Source organism: Dromaius novaehollandiae, chromosome 2 (genome assembly GCF_036370855.1).
Source record: "Dromaius novaehollandiae isolate bDroNov1 chromosome 2, bDroNov1.hap1, whole genome shotgun sequence".
Classification (NCBI taxonomy): Eukaryota; Metazoa; Chordata; class Aves; order Casuariiformes; family Dromaiidae; genus Dromaius; species Dromaius novaehollandiae.
Genome location: NC_088099.1, coordinates 36,692,257 through 36,719,072, shown reverse-complemented (window position 1 = coordinate 36,719,072; position 26,816 = coordinate 36,692,257). Strand labels below are relative to the sequence as shown.

At 41.2% G+C, this 26,816-nt stretch overlaps 1 protein-coding gene across 1 annotated transcript in view; it reads left to right on the top strand.

Moving 5' to 3' along the window:
- The window catches only part of CHN2 (chimerin 2), a 168,114-nt gene extending 150,841 nt beyond the window's left edge, over nt 1-17,273 (top strand). Inside the window, exons 9-13 of the mRNA XM_026103711.2 lie at nt 479-652; nt 2,492-2,569; nt 9,493-9,630; nt 11,541-11,646; nt 15,425-17,273. Coding sequence (XP_025959496.1) covers nt 479-652; nt 2,492-2,569; nt 9,493-9,630; nt 11,541-11,646; nt 15,425-15,596 — 668 coding nt within the window. The 3' untranslated portion in view covers nt 15,597-17,273. The remainder of the gene's footprint in view (nt 1-478; nt 653-2,491; nt 2,570-9,492; nt 9,631-11,540; nt 11,647-15,424) is intronic.
- Nucleotides 17,274-26,816: the final 9,543 nt, after the last annotated feature.

Below are 26,816 nucleotides of genomic sequence, written 5' to 3'. Positions count from 1 at the left end.
AATTTTATAAAAAGCTAAACTAAAATGCCCAGAAGTTAAGTCCTGCACTTTCAAATGCAACACCTAGAGCTAAGCACCTGACCGCAAGCTGACCCAGGCATCTGCAACTGTGCAGCAACCGTAACCATCAGGCCAGAGGTGGGGGAAGAACATTCACAGCTTTTATAGCTTTTTAAACAATTATGCTGGAGTTCACTTTGCCCATAACATTTTTACAGAAGATTTCTGTTCTTGTCATTCTCCTCTTCAGTAATTCAGCAGCACAGTGAACTGAATGTCACCAATTCCTACCAGCCTTACATATTGAGAGGCCAGCAAAGTCACTAGAGAGCGACATGAAACATCTTACTTACTGTAGCTTTGCTGAGTGATGGGAAAGCTATGCCTCTTGTTTGGTGTGAACTAAAGAAAGAAATGGTTAGAAGAAAAACTATCAGAATTAGTATTAATTAGTTAACCTGGCAAACTTTGCTTGCAGACTGTGGGTTGAACGTACATAAGCAGTGCTCCAAATATGTGCCCAACGACTGTCAGCCGGACCTCAAGAGAATAAAGCGAGTCTACTGTTGCGATCTGACCACACTAGTGAAAGCCCACAACACCCAGAGGCCGATGGTTGTGGATTTGTGCATCCGAGAGATTGAAGCAAGAGGTTTGTAAGAGTTTGAAACTGTCATTTGGCTAGAACAGTGTGTTATGCTTTGAAAAGCAGCAGACACAGTAAATAAAAACGAGTTGAAGTACATGCTAAGGTAGGACAAAATAGTATGTTCATGTACACTGAAGACAGGACGAGAGAAGGGTTTTTTTAATGGAGGTGATACATTGCTTTGCATGAGCTAGTAAAATTAAATCGTGACATTTCACAATACAATTTACTGGAATGCTTCTTGAAAAACATGTCAAAACATGTATTATGTTACATTTTTGAAAGGGGTGAACTTTAAAGTGAACTTTAAGTTCATGTTTATGTGTCTTTTTTCATTACTTTTTTTTTTCTTTTAGCATACCTAGGGACACTTCTAATTTCAGAGTAATCACTTTAAATCAAACCTGTTATTAATAACCTTTCAGGGCACCATGGGAAAGAGAACACAAGTGAATGGAAATTACTGAGCCAAATGAGGTCACAGACTGTGGCATTTGGCGCTGCACTGCAAGCGGCTCAGGGCAGCACCATTCACACGACACTCCGCTATTGCCTGATGGGTGCCGTGGCTGCGGCGGCATGTCACGGCCAAGACTCCAGCCGGTGACAGGTTTTGCTATGCAGAGAGGCATGCCAGACTGAAGAAATACCATATCCCCTGCAACAAAACAATCGGATCATATATTTTTGCTTTTGGTAGTAAATGTGTACGTCGCATTACCCAATAAGCCGAATTTCCTGGTTAGTCATAGCTTTAGCACAGAAATCTCATGATGTTGAATTCATGGCATCGCAGTAATCTGCATGGCAACACAGTGATACTAGCCATAGGGATTTCAAAGCCACACATCATCTACTGAAATGGATCAAAGATTTACAGTTAAATCCCCCGTCAGCTCCATAAATCTCTACCAGGATTATATCCTCATTGCAGGGACAAATAGAAGGAATAGTTGGGTCTAAGACAGAAGAGCTTTACTGAGTCAGATGAAACAGCAGGAAGCTATGCTGCATTTGAGATATAAATACCTATTTGTGCTTTTATCGATTAAGAGCAATCTGCCCACTGTCTGTCTTTTCAACATCTCTCAATTTCTTTAATTGCTGTAGAGCTATTCATTTCTTTTCAAATGCTGATTTTGTTCTTAGGAAAACAAAGTGTGTCTGATGTAAGCTAGCATGGTGCATGGTCACAATAAGGAGCTCTGGGATTAAAACAGGTGACGTCTGCCTGTGTTGGGCAAATGGCCTGCTCTGCTGGCGCCCCTTTCGTGTGGGCATGGAGAAAGGTGGGAGTGTTGTGCCAGTGGGCAGCTCTCCAGCGGTGCAGGAGCAGTGGAAGGGCTGTACTGACGGGGAGGAGAACAGCCTCCATCGCCTGCGTCACTTGTGCGTAACTAAACGGTGATGGCAAACCTGGGAACAAACGTGATCGTAGGGGAAGGCAGTCTCCTCTTTGCATTGCTATTTACCATGAAGCAACCAGTAAGAAGACCTTTAAAGCTTTACTAATTGTAGATAAATGCAGAAAAATCTCTCAGATAAAATGAATAATTCATGATAATACTGCATGCCCCAGGATTAGCAAATTGCATTATTTTCCTCTGATATTATCTATTATGTTCCTATCAAAATCAGAAAATATGAATTTTAAAATTCTTTAATCCTTCAGAAAACAATTTTAAATTACCTTGATTCTTCCTCAAATGCTCTGAAGTTTAACATCGCCATTAATATTTTTGCTATACTTATTAAACCTACATTTACTTTAGCTTTGTTGGTTTTGAGCCTGAATATTTGTTGGTTGTTAAAGCAAAGTTAACCAAGAATTTTGTATTTCAGGTTTGAAGTCTGAGGGCCTCTACAGAGTTTCAGGCTTCACTGAGCACATTGAAGATGTGAAAATGGCCTTTGATCGAGGTATCACTTTTTAAAATTCTTAAAAATTTTTATCGAAGCTTTCAGTTCTATGACTTTTCAGTTATTTTCATATTTGCATTAGGTGATAATACAGCCGGTATATAAGCAGAAATACAGAAAGCAGCCTGTCTTTTCTGATTTTTTAAATGGATCTACAGTGCTTTTCATAAGAAGAAAATTGTCGTTCGTAGTTAGAAGGAATAATGAAATACTCAATAACTAAAGGTAGGCAAAAAAGCTAAGTGCTCAGGTGACTGGGTGGTTGCTCAACCTAGCAACACAGTCCGGGTCCCTAGTTCAAGTGTGAGCCTAGAGAGGACGAGGGAAAAGTTCTTAGTCCTATTTTAGCAGACTCAGTGTTTTATAACATGATGATCTGTTTATGAGTTTAAGAACCAGGAACTCCAACCTGGGACTCAGCCCGCAGGTGGCCTTGATCACAGCACTGCGCACCCAATGGCCGTTTCCATGTCTGCACGAGAGACCGGAGGAGCCTTGGGTGGATTAGCTGCACAGCATATTGAAAACCTGTGATAATTAAAACACTGCCTGCTAGTCATCATTACCATCCTGGTAACCCTTCTGAATTGGTTTGGCTGATTACATTAGTGCCGGTCGTGCAAGCAGTCTTTGCATACAAGATTAATTTTTAAGTATTTATGTAAGTGCTGCAGAGCAGGGCCTTCATGAACAGGTATCACATTTTCAGGTGCAACATTTCATAAGATATGTTAATATTCGTCTCTTTTCCCATAAATGGTGTCTTCCCTCCTTGATTTTTTGAAGTATAACAGCTGCCATGTTTTAGGAAAAAGATTGTATCATTGTATATACGTGGGTTGGGGCTGGGGGGGCCCATGGTGGGGCTGGAACCCAGCACTGCTGCAGCGTCATGGGGCAGAGACTGATGGCTTCAGGCTGGGCTGCAAAGGTCTCTGGGGCCCTTGGGGCCCTAACACATGTTACACTGGCTGTGCCTGAATGATAATTGTTTGCAGACAGCTTGCCATGCAGCTGTCCTTGGCAAAGAAAACCCAGCTGTATAGGTAGGAATTCCTTAAGTAACTGTTTTCATCAAATAATGAAACAACCTTTGAAAAATGCTGCTTATTTTAAAATAGTGTTGGATGCTGCAGTTGTGAACATACACGTACACACACACACACACACACACACACACACACACACACACACACACACACACACAAATGAGGGCTGGAGGCAGCCGTGATTTGGGTAAAAGACATGCAAAAGGACATGGCTGCTCTCCTAGGATGACGTTTAGTGTGCATGTACCACCGCGAGCAGTGCCACGGAGAGGATCGCGTAGTCCCCACAGGTCCCACGCTGCTCCCTCCAGGCGGGTCTGGGCTGACAAATCCCATTACTGTGGGGTTCATTCTCTCCCCTGCCGAGTGCCCTAACCTGGGTGAAGCTGAGAAGCAGGAGCACAGATTGAAGGGGGAAGAGTGTGGAGAGAGCAGCTGGAAATTTATAAGTGAGCACATGACTTGAATACTATTGCAGTTGTAGTTGCTTTGTAAATGCTTCTAAGCATTGGAGCCAGTTTAGTTTTGTAAACAGAATGTTCTGTTATTATTGCTTATGCGCATGTCATCAAGCTGGTGGCAATAAACACTTGAATGAGACCCACAGTGAGGAAGAAAGTGTAATTTACTGGCAAAAAAACCAGATTCTTGTAACAGAAAGAATAAAGTCACTGGCCGTACTGGATTTCCAAAGGAAAAAAGTATGAGCAAACATGGAAGCAGAGAAAGCAAGACTTGAGTCTGTATACGCAGGTATACACTGGCTATGGGGGTAAGTTCATTTCGGGGCATAAATTAATAAAAAGCTGTATCTTCAGTTTCTTTGGACAATCTCATGAAGGCAAAGGGATGTGAAAGGAAAGAAAAACTGTTGCCATGAATGATGCTAAAAGCCCTGGAAGAGTGAATGAAAACCTGTGCTAAGAACGTGTGGCCGGACTATTGCTGAGCCCAAAAGCTGAGAACGGCGCTTTCCAGTTTTGAAAAGGTTTTCTCCCCATACTGAGATGGAAAATGCAGAAGGATATTTTTTGCAGGAAGGGATTTAAAGAAAACCAGAATGGATTTTTTGCTGCCTTGGGGGCTGCACAGCGAGGAGGGGGTGATCGCTGGCGGAACGGTAAATTGGCTGGACACTTTCACCCTGGCAACTCCGGGCTTGCTTGCTAGCCCCGCAGGTGGGGCGCCCCCTCCTCTGCGTTAGCCCTGCTTTGCCCCTGGAGCCGCAGGAGCAAGGAGGGCCAGGTCCCAAGGACGTGGTGCCGCCCAGAGCGCCAGCCTCAGCAGCAAAGCTGGGAGTGGTGGCAGGCTCTGACCGTCCCCACTCCAGCAGCGCCGCAAGGCTTTTGCTCCAAATGTGGTCTCTGCCCAGAGCGCGACATCCATGAGCATTTCCCAGACCTGCCGTTTCCACCTTCACTGCAAGAAATTAGCGTGTTTGGCAAAAATGAAAATTTCCTGTAAGAAGAAGATTGTGCCTGAAATACAAAATGGAAAATTCCATTTTACAGATAGGTCTTGCAACAGAAACAGCCTGATCTGTGGTCGTGCCCCTATTGCAGACATCTCTGGAGCATGCTGTATAGCAGAAAGTAAATGCATTTTAAAAGAGCTTGGAATATTTAGCTGTCAAAGCAAAGGTGGAGAGTTGGAGTATGGACCCAGGGAAGGGAAGTGTTTAATCTAACGGATAATCTTAGCACAATAGCAGAGGGTATACACTGGCCACAAATAAATTTAGTTTGACAATTTAAAGAGCATTTTCTAACTGTCTGAATAACAACACTCTGAAACAACCTTCTAGTAAGAGTAGGGATTAAAAAAAAGAGGAGGGAGAGAAAACTAGCTTTAAAATGGAGGTTGAGCTGTTTGTGAAGAGGATTTTATGGCGTGGTGCCTGCAGTGGTGCAGTACGGCACCCTGTGATTACAGAGGGCCCTTGCTGTTTTTGCTTCTAAGCCAGTCGCTATGCACCTGGCCACAATGCTGGTATGTTTTTGCATCTCTGGAAATGCAGCTCTTAATAAATGGTTTTGAAAATAAACAAGCAAGGAGCCCCCCCGTTTCAATACGCGGGACACATACTTCAAGTAATGCTGGAAGGCTTTCCAGTTTCACAGCCTCTTCATCAAGCACCCAGAGTCAGAGGCAGTGTAACACAGAGACCTGGCGCCAGGGCTGATGGCCACCCTGGCCAGGGCGTTACATCTCCACCCCATTTTGTTTGCAGCTGCAGGGGAACCAGGAGCAGAAGTCAGCCTGCCCGGGCCTCCTGGTCCTGCCTTTGTCACAGGGACATGCTCTTGTGCCTTCCAAGAATTATAATGAGAGCAGAAAAGCAAACAGGTTTGAAAGTTAACATCTTCCAGGACAAGAATGGTATCTAATGGTACATTATTTGATCCAATAAAGCTGTGATACTTACTTTAAAAATTGGAAGAAGGTGGTTCTCCTCCTGTTTAAAGGAAGGCTCCCTTCCGAAGCCAACTGGGTGTAAATGTCCCTACTGTACATGAGAGTTAGGCTCTCTGACACACTGACAATGTTCCATTTTAGTGATTTTTATAAGGAGAATGAGAGGAATAATGTGGATTTATTTAATGTTGTGAATGTTGGTGCTGTAGAACAACAGTTGCTCTCTGTGAGCATTGTTGAGCTTTGGCCTTCTGACAGCAATAAAACGCTTATTGTGCAGGTTATCCACAGAGCCGCCATTGTCAGAAGTGCCTTCTGCCCTTCCCCTTGTTCGTATGACTGGCTGGTACTATACACTTGCTGAAAATACTGTGCTGTTAAATATTACATACAAGTACTTAGAGGCATCCTAACTCACACTTGCACTCTTGTGCCAGTGTACCTGGGAACTTGTTCAGTTCCAAAACCAAGAAAAACTATGAAGAAGCAGATGAGCTTGAGCAAAGTTATGCAATAAAAGCAGAGCATTAAAGAACAAGTAACTTAAGTGGAAGTAGTTCAGTATTCAGAGGGCAGAGGTATTCAGAGTATCCAGAGGTATATTAGCTTAGGTTTTAAGAACACAATACTTATTCCATTTCCTTCTCTAATAAATTCTTTATCTATTTATGTGGCTTCCAAAGTCAGCTGAAACCTTTACAGAACAGAAATTAGACTTTCCTTGACTTGAGAGATCCATGCTTCAACATAACACAACAAAATATGTTGAGAGACTCAAAGTAACAAGAAAAGAGGAATGACAGGTTTGGGGGAGAATTAAGCTTATAGAGCTTAAATGAACTAAATGTTTGTAACCTAGTATAAGATTGATTGCATTAACAGATAGCCACTGCAATAATATTGAAAGTGCTAAATACAGTCTGTGGAAAGTTATTGTACTGAAGAGTTAAAAAGACAGTTGTGGGAATACCATATAAAACACATGTAGTTCGTACGGTATGTTAGTGCAGATGTAAAATACGTCATGACTTTACCTGAAATGAATTAATTTTTCCCTCTTAGTGCTCTGAATTTTAGGTGTGTTTGAACAAAATACAAATCCAAGAATTTGGGGAGGACAAGAAATAAGTGTAGCCTGCCTCAGGGCCTTCAGTGGCTGAAATTCAAAGAAAAAAAAGACAATCTAAAATCTACCAAAGGAAAGGAAAAACCCACCTTCCCCTACATACCTACTGCAGAAGTACAGAAATCCTGTAACAGACATATCATTATGCTTACTGTAAAAAAGTTGTCAGTGTGTTTCCAGTGGATCTATATTTGTCTCTGAAGTGAAGAGAAAAATCTTTGACTCGGGAATTAATGCATTTTTCCTGCAGTAAGCAAACAGATAAATAAGAGGTATGTTTGAAGTACATTTCCTGTAGCTGAAGTGCCCCTTTAAGGAAGTGTGCTGTGCTGCTTTGTAAAAGTACTAAATAAATAACACTTCCATTTAGTGTACTGGTGACCTGGATAATAGATGCAACCTTCTCCTTTACTATATCTGTTCTGATGCAGCTGCTGTCTCCTTGAAGGTATATGTTTTCAGCGGAGCATTTTGAGTGCTCAGCGTCCATCAATTAAATAGAGCTCTCTACACACCACTTTATAACACTAATGCTACCGAGCCTGGAACGTGTGGATTAAACAAAAGATCGGGACAGTGTAAACATTCTCCTGGGGGTTATTGATGCTGTATTAAATTAAATGCTGATGGATGTATTCAAACTGCTCAGCTTCATCAAGAAAGGCTGCTTGTTTTAAACACTTAAGCACATAATCTCCTCTTGATGAGAACATGTAGTGCTGTTAGTCTTAATGAGAATTATGTGCATACATTGGACAGGACATATCCCGTGAAGATTAATGCCATAGGTTTGTATAAAATGTCTACGATCAATATAAACTGTTTTACTCTGCTGTGAAAGCCTTTATCATCATCTTAGAAGCAGTGCATCAAGCACACCCACTCATCTCTCTATATCAGGGCATGTCTACAAGCACTAGTTATTGTGAGACAAGCAAGACAGTGGATTTACAGCTTGTCAGCACCTGAGCAGGGCAGGCCAAGTTCACGCTTGTTCACGCATGGCACATACAAGCAAACTCATTTCCATTGCTCCAGTAAGCCTAACTTTGCGTGGCCCAATTATCATATTGTCCTAAGTTTTTAATGTCTTTATCTTCACTACCTCCTGTGAGGGGAGTTCTGTTATCACCACTTTACAAGGGAGGAATAGGAGCTAAAGAGTATAATTGATCTTAAAGAAGTCTGAGGAAAAGCTGGGAATTAAACCCAGGCTGCCCCAGTCCCTGCTTGGCCAGTGCCCTGTCTTGTCTTTCTAATGGCAGATTGTAAAGGGGCAGGCCCAGAGAGGAGACAGCACATTTCCTTAGGGCAGGGGAAGACATCAGAATGTCTCAAACTGGAGAAAAAATCTGGGTATCAAGGTATAAGCTAGAACAGAATAGAAATAGTCATTTAAACATGAAAAATCATTAAATCAGTCTTGCTGGTAGTTCTTGTAATTTCACTTCTTGCAAGCCAGGGGGTTATTAGCACCAATGTGAACTTCAAACTCATGATTAAAAATGCTTTGCAAAGGAGTTTTGACTTACTGTATTACAATATGTGGCAAACAAAATATATGTCATTTTGGTTGCATAATTTGTTTATTTAGCCATTCATCCATTGCAGCTATCCATATTCATTTAACTGAAATTGTGATCCACATTTCAGAATAATTTGTGTAGCTAAATGCCATAGCACTTCTGTTTAAATTCAAATCTTTACTGTAAACAAGTAATTAAAATAGGAAGACATTAAAGGAACATCCAAATAATAAGAAGGCCTTGGGACTAATCAGCATGAATAGACTGGTGCAGGAGTTATAAGAGCTGGTGTCTACTCTGAATTTTGCTTCTGGTCTCCTGAGGGATGTTGGAAAGTAATGTCATTTCTCTGTGCCTCTGTTGCCCAAATCAAAATAAGAACAGTGATTCATACTCCTTTGCATCGTGAGATCTGTGGATAAAAAATACAACATCAAAGCAAGGTACTAATAGTTTATTTTCAACATCTAATAAATAGGCCAAATTCAACAACTATATATAATTCAACTTTTTCATTCAACACTAATTCAGCGTATGTGAGAAGGCGCACTGTAGATATTGTTGATGTAATCACCAGCTTATCCAAAATATGTGAGCAAATAAATTATTTACTAAATGATAAGGAAATTACCATTCCTCATTCATATACCAAAGAGTTTTCAGCAATACATTCTTACTTAAGCTTTCTAAATGCTTTCAGGTTGTTTTTTCTTGTCAGACTGGACACAGTAAATCTGAATTAGAAGCCTAGCCTTGCGTCAATCAGGATTAGACTGTTTTCAAAAAGATTTCTTTCTCCTCTTCTAGATGGTGACAAGGCTGATATTTCTGCCAGTATCTATCCAGACATAAACATTATTGCTGGAGCACTGAAGCTATACTTCAGAGACTTACCGATTCCTGTGATCACCTATGACACCTATTCCAAGTTCATAGAGGCAGCAAGTAAGTATTGCATAGCAATTTGTACTGTTCTTTAATTACATTTCCCATCTATAAAGATTAAAGAAAAAGCCAACAAACTGTAAACAAGGACACTGTTCTGTTCATTACTTCTCTGCCATGTGCGTTGCTCATGTTAAACTTGCCTGACTATTGCTGCAGCAGGGACAACAACCTACAACAGGTTACCTTACAACAGGTAAAAAGATACAAATAAACGTATAGTGTAAAAATAACTCATTGGTTTCAGAAAGTGTGGTTTTCATATCAGTCAGTGAAGCTACACCTTGCCCTGGGCCCAGTCTTTAAATGGAAGTGGCTCTATTGTTCTAAACTACCCAAATTCTGCACAAAGAGGCAGAATGTCTAATGCCATTGCAAGGACTGAATGTGGCACTGGGCGGGCACCGGAGCCAGCATGACCGCCACAGTGCTGGCTGCCAGAGGTGTCCGAGCCTGCACAATCAGTGAGCTCTGTCAGTCCTGGGGCCTTGCAAGTGCTTCCCATTCACCTACTGGTGTGCACCCTTCCCTCCACCTCCCATAGCCTGGGCACCAGAGCTGCACTGTTCTCCAGCAGGCCCCCATCTTCAGCCAGGCACGGATCAGAGCAATGAGGTACCGCACCAAGTACACCCGCCGCACGGTTCAGGCGCATCCCCCATTCACTAGATCCTACAGCATCTAACCCATGTTCAGATAGGAAGCAGCATGCACTGACCTCCCATAGAGCCAGCAGGTGATGGGTGCACACTGTCAGGGAGGGAAGAGGGCAGCAGCATTCATTGCTCTGGTTTTACCACGATGTTGGCAGAGAGAGAGATAAGATTTACCTCAAATTCTGCTCTTCAGGGCACAGCCTTCCACATAATGATAGTCACTAATGAAAACTCAGCAGATGGAATTGCATCAAAATGAGATTATCGGAAAAGATTTAAAAGATCTGAGATCTCTAAGAAGTAGCATGCTTTCTTCTATGTAAGAGTCCTGAGAGCTTTTGAAATGGCACACGGCACATCGATGGCAACAGGAACAGTGTTGTGTGTGACTGTGCTGGCTCACCTTTCCTTCTGGCTTACCCCTCCTTGCACTCCCCTGGCAACCACAGATGCCTCTCTCTTGCACTCCAGTGTTCCTCTTGTGGCAGAGAAATTGTTCTTGCTTGTCACTAGTCTTATAAATAACATGCTTAGAGGAAGCAATTCCTATCATGCCAACCTTTTAAAAGCAGAACATAAAGATTTTTCATCTTCTAATTCAGACACTTGCCTTTTTTATGAGAAGTCATGCAACAGATACAACTCTGACTCTGTTCACAGCCTAGGAATCTGTATTTTTCTTGTAAAATACATGTAAATCCTGCGCAAATTTTCAGAGAGATTGCCAAACAGTCTTAAATGAGCATAGATGATCTCAGATCACTGATACCTGCATACTGAAATATGTTCAGACATCTTTCTTTGCTTACGTAATGTTACATCATTTCAGTGTCTCTAGCAAAACTGTAGTATAGCTCAGTATATTCAAGCAGAGTCTCTGAAGCATCTGCCCACACTCCCATCTCTTTTTGAAGGCTATGGTAGGTAATCTTTTCTAAGTTTTTAAAGAGTCAGTTCCAGACAGAGTATTATGAAGCAGTTACAAAGCTCAGCTACTGTAGATATACCAAACTGTAGCTCGATATGCAGACTGTATTGGTAGACTATTGGGTGGTCTTTGTTGCTGATTTCTGTGTAAGACCATTTCTTGAGGCTGCAAAGGTTGCTGATAAGCTTCCTATTTATGAGTTTAATGTTTAACCCTACAAGCACAGTCAATGGCTTGTAAATGATTCCATAATAATAACATAGCTTCCTGAATTATTGCCTGTTTACAAATGTAAAGCCATATTAATATTGTTTGTTGTCTTATAGAAATCTCCAATCCTGATGAACGACTAGAAGCAATCCATGAAGTGTTGATGTTACTCCCTGCTGCTCACTATGAGACACTTAGATACCTAATGATTCATCTCAAAAAGTGAGTTAATTGGCATGCACGATAATACTTGGAGAGCTTACAAATTTTCTGCTTTGAAAGAGAGATATTGCAGAAAGTACCAATAAAGCCTCCATTAGGGCACCGCCACTAAAGCAATTATGCTACAAGTAAACAGACAAGCTGTGTTTGTGTAAATGCATATAAGCTATGCACATATATAGCATAGCTCCTTCTGTCAGCAAATCACTACAAGCCTTTGAAGAGTTAATTCAGATTTGTCACATCTCTCCAAGGTAGATAATATCTGAAAAATACCAGAATGATAGTTACTTTAGAGATGTGTTAGATGTGCTGTGGCAAGTCATTTGATCATGCTTTGCTTCTGATTCCCCTTACCTTCTGATTTGTCCTCCTGAACTATAACCCTAAAAGGAAAGAACTGCCTCTTACTAGTTGTTTGCTCACATCATAGTTAAGCCAAGAATCAAGCAGGGCCTATTTTTATACTACTAGTAAAAAGCTATACAGGCACTTAACAGTTATTTCATATTTCTTTCAATTTTAAACACACTCTGCCTTATTCACTTTCTAAAAATTCTTTAGTCCTAAGAAATATAAAATTTGCAAAAGTGCTTAAATTCCATTTTGAAAGTGACTTGGGAATTTAGTGTCATATTTTCAAAGCTTTTAGCTAGATACCAAGGCAAATTATGAAGTGCACCAAAGAGGGACAAGATGCCTCACCCACTAATTTCAAGCTAAAATGTTTTTCAAAAGCATGCTAACACTACTATACTATTTTGGGCACCTAGATATCTCATAAAGTCTTGCTTGTAAGTTTTTGAATATTGAAGCTGAGTAAAGACTGACACTGTCATTTTAAAGAAGCCCTTCATTTAAGAATATATTGCCTGAGATATGTGCCTTTTCTCTCATTAAAGTTTATGAGATACTTGGAAACAACCAAAAAAGGGGGTAAGGGAGAAACAAAACTGTTCACCTTTGTCACAGCAAATCTTTGATCATCCTTCTTGGCTGTACCACTACTTGTAACTACTTGGCTGCAAATGGGGTATTTTCTGATTTTGAGATAGATCTGCATTATTAATACTGATCTGAAAAAAAAAGACTTTGAATCTCATAAAACTGCATTAGAGAGCTTCTGTGAAATGCATTTCATGCTTAATCAGGTTCTCATTATGCAGAAACTTCTCATTTTGAGTTGTCTCAGGTCATTACGCTGAGTAATTTTTTCTTTTGATGAGATGTTACCTGGGCATGCAGGAGCTTCTTTGGACTCTGCAGAAATGAGATGTGTAAGCACCCACCCCTTTCAGCACATATGCCTAGACAATTCAGGATGTACCACATCGGCTTTTAGGAAGACCTGTGCAGACTTTGGACAAGCTGGGGACCCACATGCAGGATACATGCACATGCACAAACTTTCATGTCCTGAGAACAAATTTCTAAAGCTAAGAATTTACTCGCCTTCTTTCTTTTTCATGAACCACAGTACAGGCAGGTCAGCCATTGAGCTGAACTGCTCATGAGACAAAAAAAAAAAAATCCAAACAGCTGATTAATCTTTCTGTCTCAAACACCTGCAAGTCAAGCAATGGACTTCTTTTCCTTTTCCAAATTACAGTTTTCAGCCTCAAGTGCATGTCAGTTCCTACAGACACTCTGCCAGAAAGATCTGAATGAGAGGGAAAGTTCCTTTAAGTTGAGAACATCCTGTTCTGTAGTTTAAACATAGAGTCCCAACTCCAACCCCATAGATCCTGCACAAACAAAACATGCACTGATGTCAAGGAGTCTGTTTGTGTAAAGATTTCAGGATCACAGCCTCTACACGAATGTTGTGGTTCAACAGAAAAGAAACTGCACTGAGTTCTTGTCATAGGTACTTCATATTTCTTTATCAGGCAGAAGGACACTAAATCCAGCTCAATCGAAGAACAAGTTTTGTATTGCTTTTGAAACATTAGAACTTCCTTTCCTGAATCTGTTATCTGTTTATTGCCCTTCTTCCTCCTCTACTGAAAGAATAGCCTCGCCTAATCAAGAAAATTTGGCAGAGGATAGTATCAGCAATAAAAAATGTGCTTGTCAGTCAATTAATTAATTGTTTGCTGTTTAACTTGCAGAGCAGTTTTCTTCAGTCAAATAGGAACATTCTTTCTGACAACTTTTTACTCAAAATTGGAGGAAATATAATAGAAAGAGCAGTCTCCTGTGTGGTGAAGTACATGCTAGTAAGACGCATGTGTCATTGCATAGCTGCATCTCTGCTGCACATAGACACAGAAGGAAAGCAGAGAAGTTATTCATCTACTTGCACAGTAGTGGCAGGGGCTAGGCAGAGCCTAGATTTGCCTTTTCTTCCTGCAAAGCACCAGCTAGCATGCATGTGCTGGAAAGTGGTGAGGTGGGGCACTAGCAGATTTCTGTCTTCCTGAAAGCAAGCAAGAACTGTGTCTTTCTGTGCTTCTAGAATAGAGTCATTCTTTCAGGGCAGCTAACAGTAGAGGCAAAACCTAGTCTTACTTGGACCTTGCAAACACAGGAAGACCAGATTACCTCATTTGGTTTCAGTCTGTTTGTGTTCTCCTGATGGCATGAGGAAATCCACTGTCCACTGCTATCCAGTTGAGAATTGCTATGGCCAGAGGCAATCTTAGCTGTTGCCATGAGAGCTGGCTTCAATACCAGATATGCTCCACCCTGGCAGAGGAGCTGTGCTAGGAGGAGATGTCAAAATTTGCCTGTGTTCTACTTTGTAACAGCAAGTGTCTGGTCCATGGGGGACCATGACCTACTAAGTGATTGTGGCTCTGTCTCTGTACTGCAGTGCAAAAACACACTTAAGACTGAACTCAAATGCCAAAGGACTGCTGGAACAACATCAGTGTGATCCAGCTGTACAATTTGGACGAAATCCTTGAGCACACCTTGCATTTTCCAGTAGGCCTAAGGGCCCACTTTTCTGCAGCTTGGACAATCCCTGGCAGTCTGTGTTTGCTGCAGCCTTGTAGCCCATCTATCCTTGTTTTTACATTACAAGACCTATGTCAGGGGAAAACACAGCCTGGGCGCCTTCCTAGAAGTACCTCTGTTCTCTGTCAAGGATGGATGGCATTTGTAGCAGTCTGACTTCTAGCTGGACACAGGCTGCCTACAGAAAAAAAAAGCCACATGCAGCAAACTGAGTTTCCAGATTGCTCCAGGTTTCAGCATGCTCCTAAAGTATAGGAGTAGTCAGAATAACTCAGCTGTTGGTTAGCCCAAGATAGCCAGCAAATCCAAAATACATATACATGTTCCCTGAAGGCTGATTTTCTTTGGGAGCATGGGGGTCATGGGCAGTCAAAAGAAATTATGGGTTAATATTCAGGAAGCCCTTGCATACCTCCAGTGTGATGCACACTGAATCCAACATGCCACAGAACTATATTACAGCAGCGTAGGGGAATGTTCCATACATCATAATTTAAACTGTGATTATGCTCTTCAAAAAAGCAATTGCCTCTAATTCTTATACCTTAAATGTTAACCACAAGGCCAAATCACTTAAGAGTTGCAGAAGGGGTGTTTAAAGGTACTGGAAAATACAGCCCCTCCCCCTCCATTGCATTGTACTTGCGTGGAAATAGTTACTATGTTGAGCATAAGTAAAAATTGTTACTGAAAAATGCCATTATCTAGCAATATTTGATATGAAGCAGGGCCACAGAGTAATGATAAAATATGTTCTTTTCTGTTGGCAAGTAAATGGTAAATGGCTACTTACTTTTTTTTTTTTTTTCTATTTTAGAGTTACTTTGCATGAAAAGGAGAATTTTATGAATGCTGAAAACCTGGGAATAGTGTTTGGGCCTACTTTAATGAGACCTCCAGAGGACAGTACCCTTGCTACTCTGAATGACATGCGGTACCAGAAGTTAATTGTGCAAATTTTAATAGAAAATGAAGATGTTCTCTTTTAGACCGATAGAGACATATCTTCATAGCCATTTATTTTGAAACAGTTAGTTTGAAGGAAAAATACATTTCTTTACAATTTTTAAAAAATGAAGGAAAAGTTCCTTGGCTGCACTTCAATTTCTGCAAAGTTGCAGATAGATGCCAAAATGCTTAGGGAAAGCCTATGTCTCATAGACATATGCCTCTTTGCAGAAGGGAAAAAAAAGGTCAGAAAAAATCCTCTTACCTTGTATCTTTTGCCTTGCCTCAGATGTATATTTGTTTTGAGAAGTTGCAAACAATTTTATTGTTAACTTATTAAGAAACACAAAACATATTTTAATATGGCTAGAGAAGCAAAAAGGTACTTAATCAGTGTTACTTGTATACAGCTATACATTTTCCCTCTCCATAAGACATAATTATATATGTCAATTGTGAAACAGAACCTATATTATAAAGATATTTTTACTTTACCTAGCTGAAAGAATGGCATTTTATTTTAGCGAACTATAAACCAATGCGGTGCATTGATTATTTTCCACATAATTCTCTCCTGCATTTTTGCTATGATATATTGAAAACAATTACCACTAATGCAGTATTATCCTGACATACCTCTTTCATTGCAAATGTTTTAAAGGAGAATTCTTTTCTTATGTGTATTCCAACTTTCTTTAGGTTTCTTTCTTTGTATTTTAGGCACTGGCATTCTAAGATTGTATAGTACACTTTTAGCCATTTGGTATTTCTGAAAACGTATAGTATTTTCTCTTTTTTTCTTTTTTTTTACTCCCATGTCAAATATGGTATTGAGAATTTTCAAAAGTCCTGGTGGTAGTATCAGTTTCACATGCCAGATTTTTCTTGGATTACAGTAAGTTAAGTGATGCTGGGACACTGGATATTTTCTGGCCTTGTTGAAAAGTTAGCACTTTTTTGGGTTAATTATGAAGGATTTGGTTTTTCTGTAAAAATCAAGCTATGTTTTGTCATGTTTCTGTATTTATAAACGTACAGTAAATCTGCTGAAAATGTAGGTATTTCTCTTGAATGTGTTTCCTGATGGTTTGTTTTAAAAAAACAAGAATGTGTAAGAAATGTGGGAGTTGGTAAATTTAATTATTACCAAATTTTAATACATTTCTCCCCTCACAGACATTGACCTACAGAGTTCATAGTCTAACTTCAACTTATTCCTAATGTTAAAACTGTTCTCAGCATGAGGTGTTTCTGCAAGCATAGCACATTAGCATACTTTACTACCAAACTCAATTTTCAATACAAAAAGATATAATAATCCCTCATCTTGATTGTTTGAATCATATGCTTGGTAACTCAGTGATGCAGTTTCCTGAATTATTTCAGGGAGCACTTGTTTCTATTCAAATTGAAAAATATGTGTAACTATGATAATGAAGGGAGGTGGAGGGTATTACTGTAAATTTGTTGTCTTCTAGAGAAGTAACTAAGGGCTAGATAGATTAACCCAGATTGCAGAGCAAATGCTAAATAGTCTGAGTACCCAGTACTTCTATAGGTCCTCCTGAATTGTACAGGACTATTTGTTGTAGGTTATGTACTACTTAATACTGTCATAAAAATGATCTGGAAATGGTTTTATTTTGTGAAGTGAAATATGCTTTGTAATTTATGATAGTGTAAATGGAAGGAAAATCCCATTAAATGTGTTAAACGGTTCTGGTGTCTGTCACTTTGACCACATGGCAAACTGCCAAAAGAAAATCAATTGCTAACTACTGTCCTGACATTGCTGGAGAGTTCCCTGTTTGCAAAACTTAGAATAGTTTTACTGAATGTCAGCAGTTTCAAAATGGTACTTAGATGTTCATACTACCACAACCAAGTCTATAAACACATTTCTTTACTGAGATCATTCTGAACCACCTCTGTGTAAAATTTCAAGCAAGCAAAGAATCAAAACATCAATCCAATGAATTCTATACTTTTGAAGACACAATGTTATCATAGCAATTTTACACTTCCTTGAATGCAGACATTTGACTGACAATGATTTCCTTCATTTTTTCCAGTCAGCTCAGTAATTTGTTGGTTTTTAAGGCAGGAACTGTATTTGAGTGCCATTTTTGATTTTGCAGAAAGACAAATAAGTCTATGCCATTGTGCTTCTGTTTCTCCCTTTCCCTGTACCATTAGCAAACTGGTACCTTTGACATATCTCACAGTCTGTGGCCTTTAACATATGTCCAATCCTGAGGGTTCAATGACTGTACAAAATAGTATGTTCAGAAATACCCATATGAAGTGTCTTTGGAGGGTGGAAGTTTCTGATCTGTTTGACAGAGAAAAGAGTATGATTCTGCATCTTAGAACACAAATATCAAATGAATTGTCAGTATTTGTCTCAGGTAACCAATAGAGGGTGGGCATACTTACTGTGGAAGTAAAAGGATCTCATCCCCTCCCTATCTCATTAGCACTGCCTTGTGCTGCACACACTTCATCTCCAGTGACAGACTTACTGTGGCTGTCACAGCTGCACCTGGGTGTAAGCAGCACCTCTGAGATCTGATTGTGGAGCTTTGTCTGTCAAACAGACTGTCTGCTAATGTAAAAGGCAAAACATATATATCTTTAATGTAAGCCTACAAACCACTACCCAGGAAAATGTTGTGCCTGCATTACACTAGCTCCTTCTCCTTCCTTCAAAGCATCCAGCAGAATACTACATCTTATCTCTCTCCAGGCACTGCTACAGAGTAGAGTCATTTGAAAGATGCTCCAGGAGGTTCTGCTATAGCTCGCATAACTTCCCCTATAGGTCATTTCACCTGAAGTGACACTGGAAGCAGGTGAAATCTCTGTGCTTGACTGTGCTTTAGCCCATTTGACTGCAGCTGAATATTAGGCATGAACCTTGTTCCTTTCCAGGTACTTGAGAAGGCCTTTACTAGTCCGCTGCAGACTCAGCAGTAGTACTGAACTGCAGGCATCCACACATGCTTACATCTGCCATTCAGCTAGCCCCATCTTCTGGTATGCAGGTGCTATTCTGTACCCCGTTACAGCTGGTCTTTGGAGCTACCAGGGTCATAGGACTTCCCTATCATAAAGCAAAAGTATCTTAGCCATGCTTAGTTAAACATTACATAAGATAATGATTTGTAAGGTAATAACTTTTATGAGTGCCATGAAACAGCTGAAATCCCTTCTTTACTCATAGTCTTTGTGAGGCCTATTGCTGGCAGATTTAAATAGTATGAACTTTATGTAAAAACTGTATGAAACTATATGAAAAAAATGTTCCATGAAAAACAGTATAGTCTGGTTTTCTACAGACTGTATCCCATACACCACAAATCCTAGCTGTGCTGTCTCCCTCATGCCCACAGTATTCAGTTCGCCTTACCTCAATTCCTCTAGGCCCCTCCTTAGCCCCCCTGCTGCAGATCCTGTAAATACCAAGCTGGAAAAGAGACAACATATGCTGTGTCTGGCTCCAAAGTATGTGTGTACTGAAGAAGCAGCTGATAGGCAAAACTGAACAAGGAACTGTTGAAGGCTTTCCTTAACTGGGACATTGACTTGAGGCTTCTCTACCAAGACACCAGTTGTCATGAAACTTTATCTCTCTCCCGCTGTCAAATATCATTGAAATTTGACAAAGGATTCAAAAGTTACTGAGGAAAGAGAAGAATTTGCAGAAAGAAAACAGAAAAAGAGTGTAAGTGCATATATTTTGTTTCTTTAGGAAAACATTTTAAAAAGGATTGCAGAGGAGACAGCCTTGCTCTTTACTCCACTTTTCTGAGTGATTTCTCTGATGTCAGTTTAAGCTACAGGATTGGTGTAACAGAGCACAAAATTGGTTGAATTGGTACCACATTCATTTCAGTGCTAAGCAAGAGGGAAGAGAACAGTTTCCTATACATTCAATAGTCTCTGAGCTCCCACATCACTTGAGGTTAATGGAGACAGAGCTGCAGAGGAACTTTACCTGAGGCTCTGGGAAAGAATCTATATCAGGTTTAGGATCTCTTCTGAAACAAAGTGCCTGAGGAAAGACCCAAGTTGTGCATCACTGCCAAATTTAGAATAGGGAAGGGAAGAGGGATCATGGATATAGTACTGGGCAGAACTCTAGTCTTACTAAGACCTCCAGAGAGACTCTGGGAGTGCCTGTGGTAATAAACATCTGGGCTGAAAGGAGGCTTAAAGCCATGTTACATGAAGAGGTGAAAGGGAATGTAGGTACAGAGAAGGGTTTGCAGAGCACGTGAAGCAACTGTCTCGTTCCTTTTACAATAAGCTCAAACATGGCACAATGTAGATCTGTACAAATGAGATACTGAGATGACCAGCTTTGTTTGCATAGGGCCCTACCTGGACTCACATGTCTGGAGGGAGAGCATTTTCCTAACCCAGTTAGGCTGCTTCTCTCTCCCCCTCTCTCCTACTGCAAGATGAAAGAGCCAACAACCACTGCTGGTGTACGCATTAGCTGCTGCCAGTATCACATTCCCCCCGGACCCAGCCCACACCTTACCAATAGGGGAAAAGCCGCCTGCTCCCCCCCCCCCCACCCCCCCCCGTTCTGCTAATGGCTGGAGCTGGCAGCAGAGCCTGGGGATGGAGACGCTGTCGTCTTGTCAAAAAAGGAGCAGAAGAGGAGGTGGGGATGGGAGGAAGGTCTCACAGAAGTGCATTCCCAAGTGGGCACTGCTCAAGCTGTTCAAATGCCCCAAAGTGGCAGCAGCTGCAGAGGCTAAGGTGTTTTCCCTGGATGCCATACTCTCCCACCCTGTACAATAGGCAGATGTGGTAGGAGCCCATCTGGGCTCTTTCTTAATTCTTCATTGACAAGTACAGACTCAAGGTCTGCAGAAAATGGAGAAAGAAGATCCTACCGCCCACAGACCCCACTACTGATAAGCAGGAATTGATGAAAAGTCTGACTAAGGTAATTCACAAACACTTATATACGGGAAGAATGTCATCAGACTGGATCATCAAAGCAGGATTATATTGCTATATCCCCTGCAGTTAACTAAAGGGAATAAAGAGACTACAGAGCCCGTTGAGATAAGAAGAGGGAGGGAGTCAATGCATCTCATGTTCTTTAAGCTGTAGAGATGAATTCTTTGAGTAAAGATTATGATTAAGATTCCAAAATCTGAACTTTGAAGAACTGATAGTTGCTGAATGCTCTAGGGCCTGCAGGTATAGGAAGTCAATGAGCCGTACTAGGGGGCCACACCTAATATTCTCTTTCACTCTTTCTTCTTGAAGGCATGGTCTTTTGGTTAGAATTATGCTGATGTTACACCGAGAAGCAGGATTTGGGAGTCCAAAGCCTGAAGGACCCAGTTTATTGCTGGATGTTGTAAGGACTGCAGTTAGGAAGAAAGTTTGTGTCAAGTGGGGCCAGTGCTTGGTAATTACCATAGAGATGAGCAACTGGTTATAAGCAGTGATACTGTCAGGGTTCAGCTTACAATAGAGCTTGGAAATCTAACATGTCAGGAACCACCCTTATCACTGGAAGCTGGGAAGTTGCTTTATTGCAGGGTTCTGCAGGGCAGGATGATGTGGGAAGAAGGCTGGAGCTGGTGGGGGGGGGGGTGTCAAAGAATTCCCTTTTCTCAAAAGTATGAGCCATTTGTTATCACTAAGATGAGGGTTAGAATGATGGTTAGGATTAGCTTTAGGGTTTGGAACTATCAATCTTGAAGAACACAGATTGCGGCTGGCTGCTGCAGGCCCACATAGCTGGCAAGGGACTGAAGCCAGTATCTGAAAATGCCTTGTTTCCTGTTTTGCTATAAGGTGTGCATGTGTATGGTCCAACATGCATGAAGATCCAAATTTGTTACCACATGTTGCTGCCCAAGAACATTAGAAAGGATGCTGGTGTTCATAGGTATTATTGTCAGCATATGCCCCATGTTTAAAACACAGTAACAGTTGGGTTAGGTTAGGAATCCAGGTATTGAAGAACTTGTATTGTTACTAGATGTGCTGGATGCTGCAGGGCCATCAGTATTAGGAATAAAGCCTGGTGTCAATAAAGGCCGGTGATTTATGAGATTTCTTTTTGTTGTTGTAGCTGTAAACATGTCTCACAGTTATAATTAAGGTAAGAATTAGGATTAGACTTTGGAAATCTACAGACTAAAGCACTGAGTTGTTACTGGAGCTGCAAGGACTGCAGTGTATTGATAACAATCAATAATGATCAACTCTATCTAAGTGTGGTCAGGAGTATGGTTAACGTCTGGGTAAAGGATTCTACATCTGGAGAAACTGAATTTTTTTCAAGACCTGCAGAGCTAGGAAGGATACTGGTGTCAACAGTCACAAATGTCTTTATTTTTCTGTTCTGTAGTAGGAACAGGCCCTTAGTTTTATCTCCAGATATTATGAGGGTAAGAGATAGATAAGGTTTAGAATTCAAGACTCAGAAAGCTGAAGAACTGAGTTTGCTGCTGGATATATGGACATAAGAAAAAGGCTGTTGCTGCTAGGGGCCTACACTCTTCTGTTTTCTTCTGCTGTGGAGATTAATTCACTGGATACAAGGTAAGGGCTGCTAGCTGCTCAGGAACTGAAAGTTTGAGGAGCTTTGTTTTAACGCAAGCTGCTGCAGGGCCTACAGAACCAGGGTTAGTGCTGGTATGTAGTAACAGCTTTTACGCTATGTTGAAAGGCACCAGTGCTTTATGGTCTCTTTTGATCAAGTTCTGGGCCTTGATTATAGGCATGACCATTGTTACGGTAAAGTGTCAGAATCTGCTGTGTTCTGAGCCAAATTTATTCATGAAGCTGAAGTTACCAGTGAGTTAGGATGAGCACAAGCACTAATACAAGCCTTATGTTCCACTCCAGGGCTAGTCCCCTCCATAAAGCCAATGTTAAGATTCATGTAAGGATATTGTCTGGGGTAGGGTTGGAGGCAGAATTAGGAAAGCTAAGACTACCTCTGTATCACTCAGTAAAACAGGGCCAGGGACTTCTACCAAGGCAAGCAGCACAGACTTGCCATAGCCATATTACATACTACTTTACATACCACTGTTGTCACCTGTGGCCTTTTAGAATGTTTTTTTCTGGCGGGCCTCCCTCCAAAAATTGTGATTCAGTGTCTGAATTAACATGAGGGCTGTGTTTCAGCCCATCAAACTGGTCATTTTCATACCCTAAGGCTGAGATGCTGCAATGCATGTCCTAGACTGTAATATAAGCACTGGTGACATCTAAAGTGCCTGAGGGGGCAAAAATCTGTTGCAATAATGCCTGAGGACTATGGAGGGAGACAAACTGGTGTAGCTTTGCCCATTCTGCCTAGAGGGAATAATCCTTTGCATTTACAGCCTCCAAACCATGCCTGGATGCTGGATGTTAATTGACAAAGGCCAAAATCATGCCAGGGAGTTTCCATTAACAATAGGGCCAATTCACCATGTAGCATTCAAAGTCACTCCCTGGGTTTACTTTTTTTGGCTGTACAGACATAGCCAGGTATGTGAAATGCTGCCTTTCTTACAGGATGAGGCAGCTTCACAGCATTTAAGAAGCAGCTTGCTGACAACAGAGAAAATGTTCTTCCATTTTACTAAAGGGTTGCAGTCCATCATTATAGTTATAGTAAAGTTTAAAGTTTGAGGTGCTACTAGCTCTTGTAAATCTAAAGCTTAAGAAATTATTCCTGGCTTCTTCAGAGGAGGCAGCCTGATGTGGATGGGAACCAATTCTTCATGTGGTCTTTTACTGTAAGCATGGGTCACTTGTTTATAACTGAAGTGACATTTAGCGTTCAAGATCTAAGAGTGTCAAGAACTGATTTTAATGCTGAATGCTAAAAGGCTCCCAAGTTCAGGTCCACTTGTGTCAACAGGTATCAGTGTTGCAAGCTCTCTTCTACACTAAGAGCCAATTGCTCAGTTGTATGTGAGGTCAGGGTTAGTGTTTAAGAATCTGAGTTAAAGAATCAAGTGTCCTGTTGAATATTGCTAGGAGCATGGACTTAAGAAGAGCTCTGCTCTGTTTATAGGTGCCACTGCCATATGTTCTTTTCTACTGTAGGATCAGAGACGTTCTTGGCCTTAAGAACCTAAAGTTTCATAAGCCCAGCACAGTTGCCTGGATGGTCTGGGGCTTCCGAGCAAATAACAGATCTGACAGCAATACTGGCTAATGCCCTTTATGTTTCTGAAGGCATAGTTGGCTCCCCTGTGTATCATCACAGCTGCCTTTAATATTGGGGATAAAGTTACTATTAGGCTTTGGAAATTGAAAGGTTCCAGAGCTCAGCTGGACACTGCGTAGTCCACAGTGTCAAGAAGGCTGTTGTCTGCAGTGGATAGTGCCTCTCTTCTACTGTATGTAGGGATGGGGCCCCTCAGTATAATTAGGTAAGGGGTGAGGTTTAGTAATCTAAAGTTTTCCAAGTCCGATTTCAAGTTGGATGCTGTAGGGTCTGCAAAGTTTGGAAAAGGAATGGTGGAAAAAGCAACAAACACCTTTTTTCCACTGCAGTTAGCTTACTTTGCTTACTTATTCCAAGCTATTTTGACAGTGACACTAAAGATTTAGTCTTTGGGAATCTAAATCTTAAGGATCCCAGTTTACTTCTGAATTTTGGAGAGCCTGCAGAATTATGAAAGGACCAGGTGTCAATATGGCCAATCCAACTCAAAAGAAGCACGTTGCAACATAGAGGAAGAGACTCTACAGTGTTTTATTTTACAGTGTACTGGGCTGTCTGCTAATATCCTGCACATCCACCGTAGTTGGGATTACAGAACTCCACTAATTTTTATCCTTCTTTTCCAGCAAAGGACGGACAGACTTTAACTGAGGCAATTAAATGCTTATTTAACTACTTATTAAATGAATATAGTATCTGACTTCCATGCATTGAAAGAATCAGGTAGTAAGTTATTTTACTTTCCTTTTTATATCAGTTCTGTAAAGGTATGTATACTGAAGGAGTGCAAAATGTACTGTTGAAAGGGGCAGAACATACATTTTCACTTCGAAAGTTGTTTTTATATAAACACTCAACTTTGTGACAATCTTGTGTAACAGTATGTTCTGACTGATTTGCAGTAGTGACTTCCAAATGCAGAGCAAGATTTGCTGTTCTCCTACCTGCCACACACACATACAGTTAACTCCCTCACACACGCACACACAGTCTCTCACAAAACTTTCCAAACTGTCTGTCTCCTTTTAGCGGACCCCTCTTCCAATCAAGTGTCAGAAAAGACAAATCTCTTTCATTGTAGGATTCTTAGAAACAGACTGATCTGAAAAGAATGCTGATTTGATGCAAGTCTGGCATTATCTCAACTAAGAGGCCAGGTCTATGGTAATCAAAGTAATATAAACAAGTAACATGGTGGCAAATGTTTTGTATAAGCCTATAAGCAGTGCAGAAGGTATAAAAGTCAACGAAGCTTTCTGCAATAATGTTTTGCAAAAAGTACATATAATAATAATAATTACTCTTATTTCTCCATAAAATCCCTTTCCCTCACGCACTTTCCTGGGACAAGAAAACAGGAGAAATGTTAGTGTTCTCTTTCTCTATAGATACAAATGTATGTAGCTTAGCAGTAGGTTATACTCACCGAGGAAAACTTGGCCCTGTGGTTTGTTGCTGTCTTTGACCTAACAGAACCCAATGCCCTGCTGCTATGAATCTCAGAAAACGTTAGTTGCTTACTTTTTAGCATGCAATATAAAGGCCATCTCTTTTCATTGCAAGTAACTGGTTTATTCCACAGAAGAGGTCTCTTGCTGCTGACATCTGTTATGAGAGACATTTTCGAGTGCTTGCATGTGTGTGTGCACGCGCCAAAACCCTTTGTAGTTGAAGGGAGCACTTTAAAGAGCACACACCTTCGCTACCGTCACTCAGTTACCTCTATTCACCAAGCTCCATAGGCCTTATCTTTATAGGCTATTCAAGGGAGCTACAAGTAGCAGAAGTTGATCAGCAAAAGAAGATGAAGTTGAAATACCACTTCTTTCACAAGCTCTTCCACATGACAATAGATCTCCTTGAAAAACTGAATGTGTAGCTGATCAGAGGGGTGTTAGGAATCTAAAGATTTTTACATGGCATATTTCTCCAACGAAAGAAATCATCATTTTTAACACAAAGCATGGTATAAGCAAATCTTATTCCTCTTTCTGGATGAATAAAAAAGGCACAGATATTTGTATGTCCACATGTCCATCATCATACAACAATTCAAAGTCCTAATTCTAAGCCCGTTCCACTATAAATATTAGATTGCACTTTTTCTTAGCAAGTCAGCTACATTTGTTTTTTAAAGGCTGCTACTTAAAGACATTACATTTTCTTCAAAGCTACAAAACATCTATCATGTGCACACAGGAAATACATATGAAATGACTTTGTATGTGTTCTTGTTACAGCAATGTACAATGACGACACTGCATCTATTGTTTGTAGCCCTGTATTTTGTTATAGACTTATTGCGCTGCCTTACCTGAACTAAACCATAAGGCTCTCTCCTCCTTCCTGTCTTTTCTCTGGAATCCTTTTCATCTGTGCTGCCGACAACAAATTTGCCAGTCGACTGACAAACAATGTTTTGAACCAGTGAGGGTAGATAGATTTGGCTTAATATCTTCTGCTTATTTCTCCTCTTTGTAAAGCGAAAAAGCATTTCAGCTATGTTGTGGTCAGATCTGTATGTGGTACTTCTGGGGCTCACATGGATCTGACTGAAGGACTAAGCACTCAGATTTGGGCGCGTCTGCCAGCGTATCGCTGCCTATAGGTAGGATGACGGCAGCTGCACGGCCATTCGGGAGCAGTGTCCCCACTCCCCCAAAACTCACACCCCCCACCCTCACTGGGAAACAAGGCATTTTTAGGTGTCTTTCCTGTGCATAAAAGCAGTGCCCCCGCAAATGTACAGGTTGCCCAGGCCAGCCAGGCCCTCGTGCACCCCAAACTCAACACCCTCACCGGTGCCTTCAGGTGACACCAGCTTTTCCCCACCAGCCTCCCCCAAGCCCCCAAAACCCTGCGAGGCCGAGGACCCCCGCGCAGCACCCCAGAGGTGGCCCCTCTCCCTGAGCCGCCGCCAGCTGAGGCCTAGCACAGGGCGACGCCATCCCTCCCTCCCCGGGGGCTGCTCCCCATCACCCTCTGCCCTGTCCGCAGCGGAGGCCGGGCCTCTCTCTTCGCTCGGTGCCAGCGGAGCCAGCCCGGCGGCAGGGAG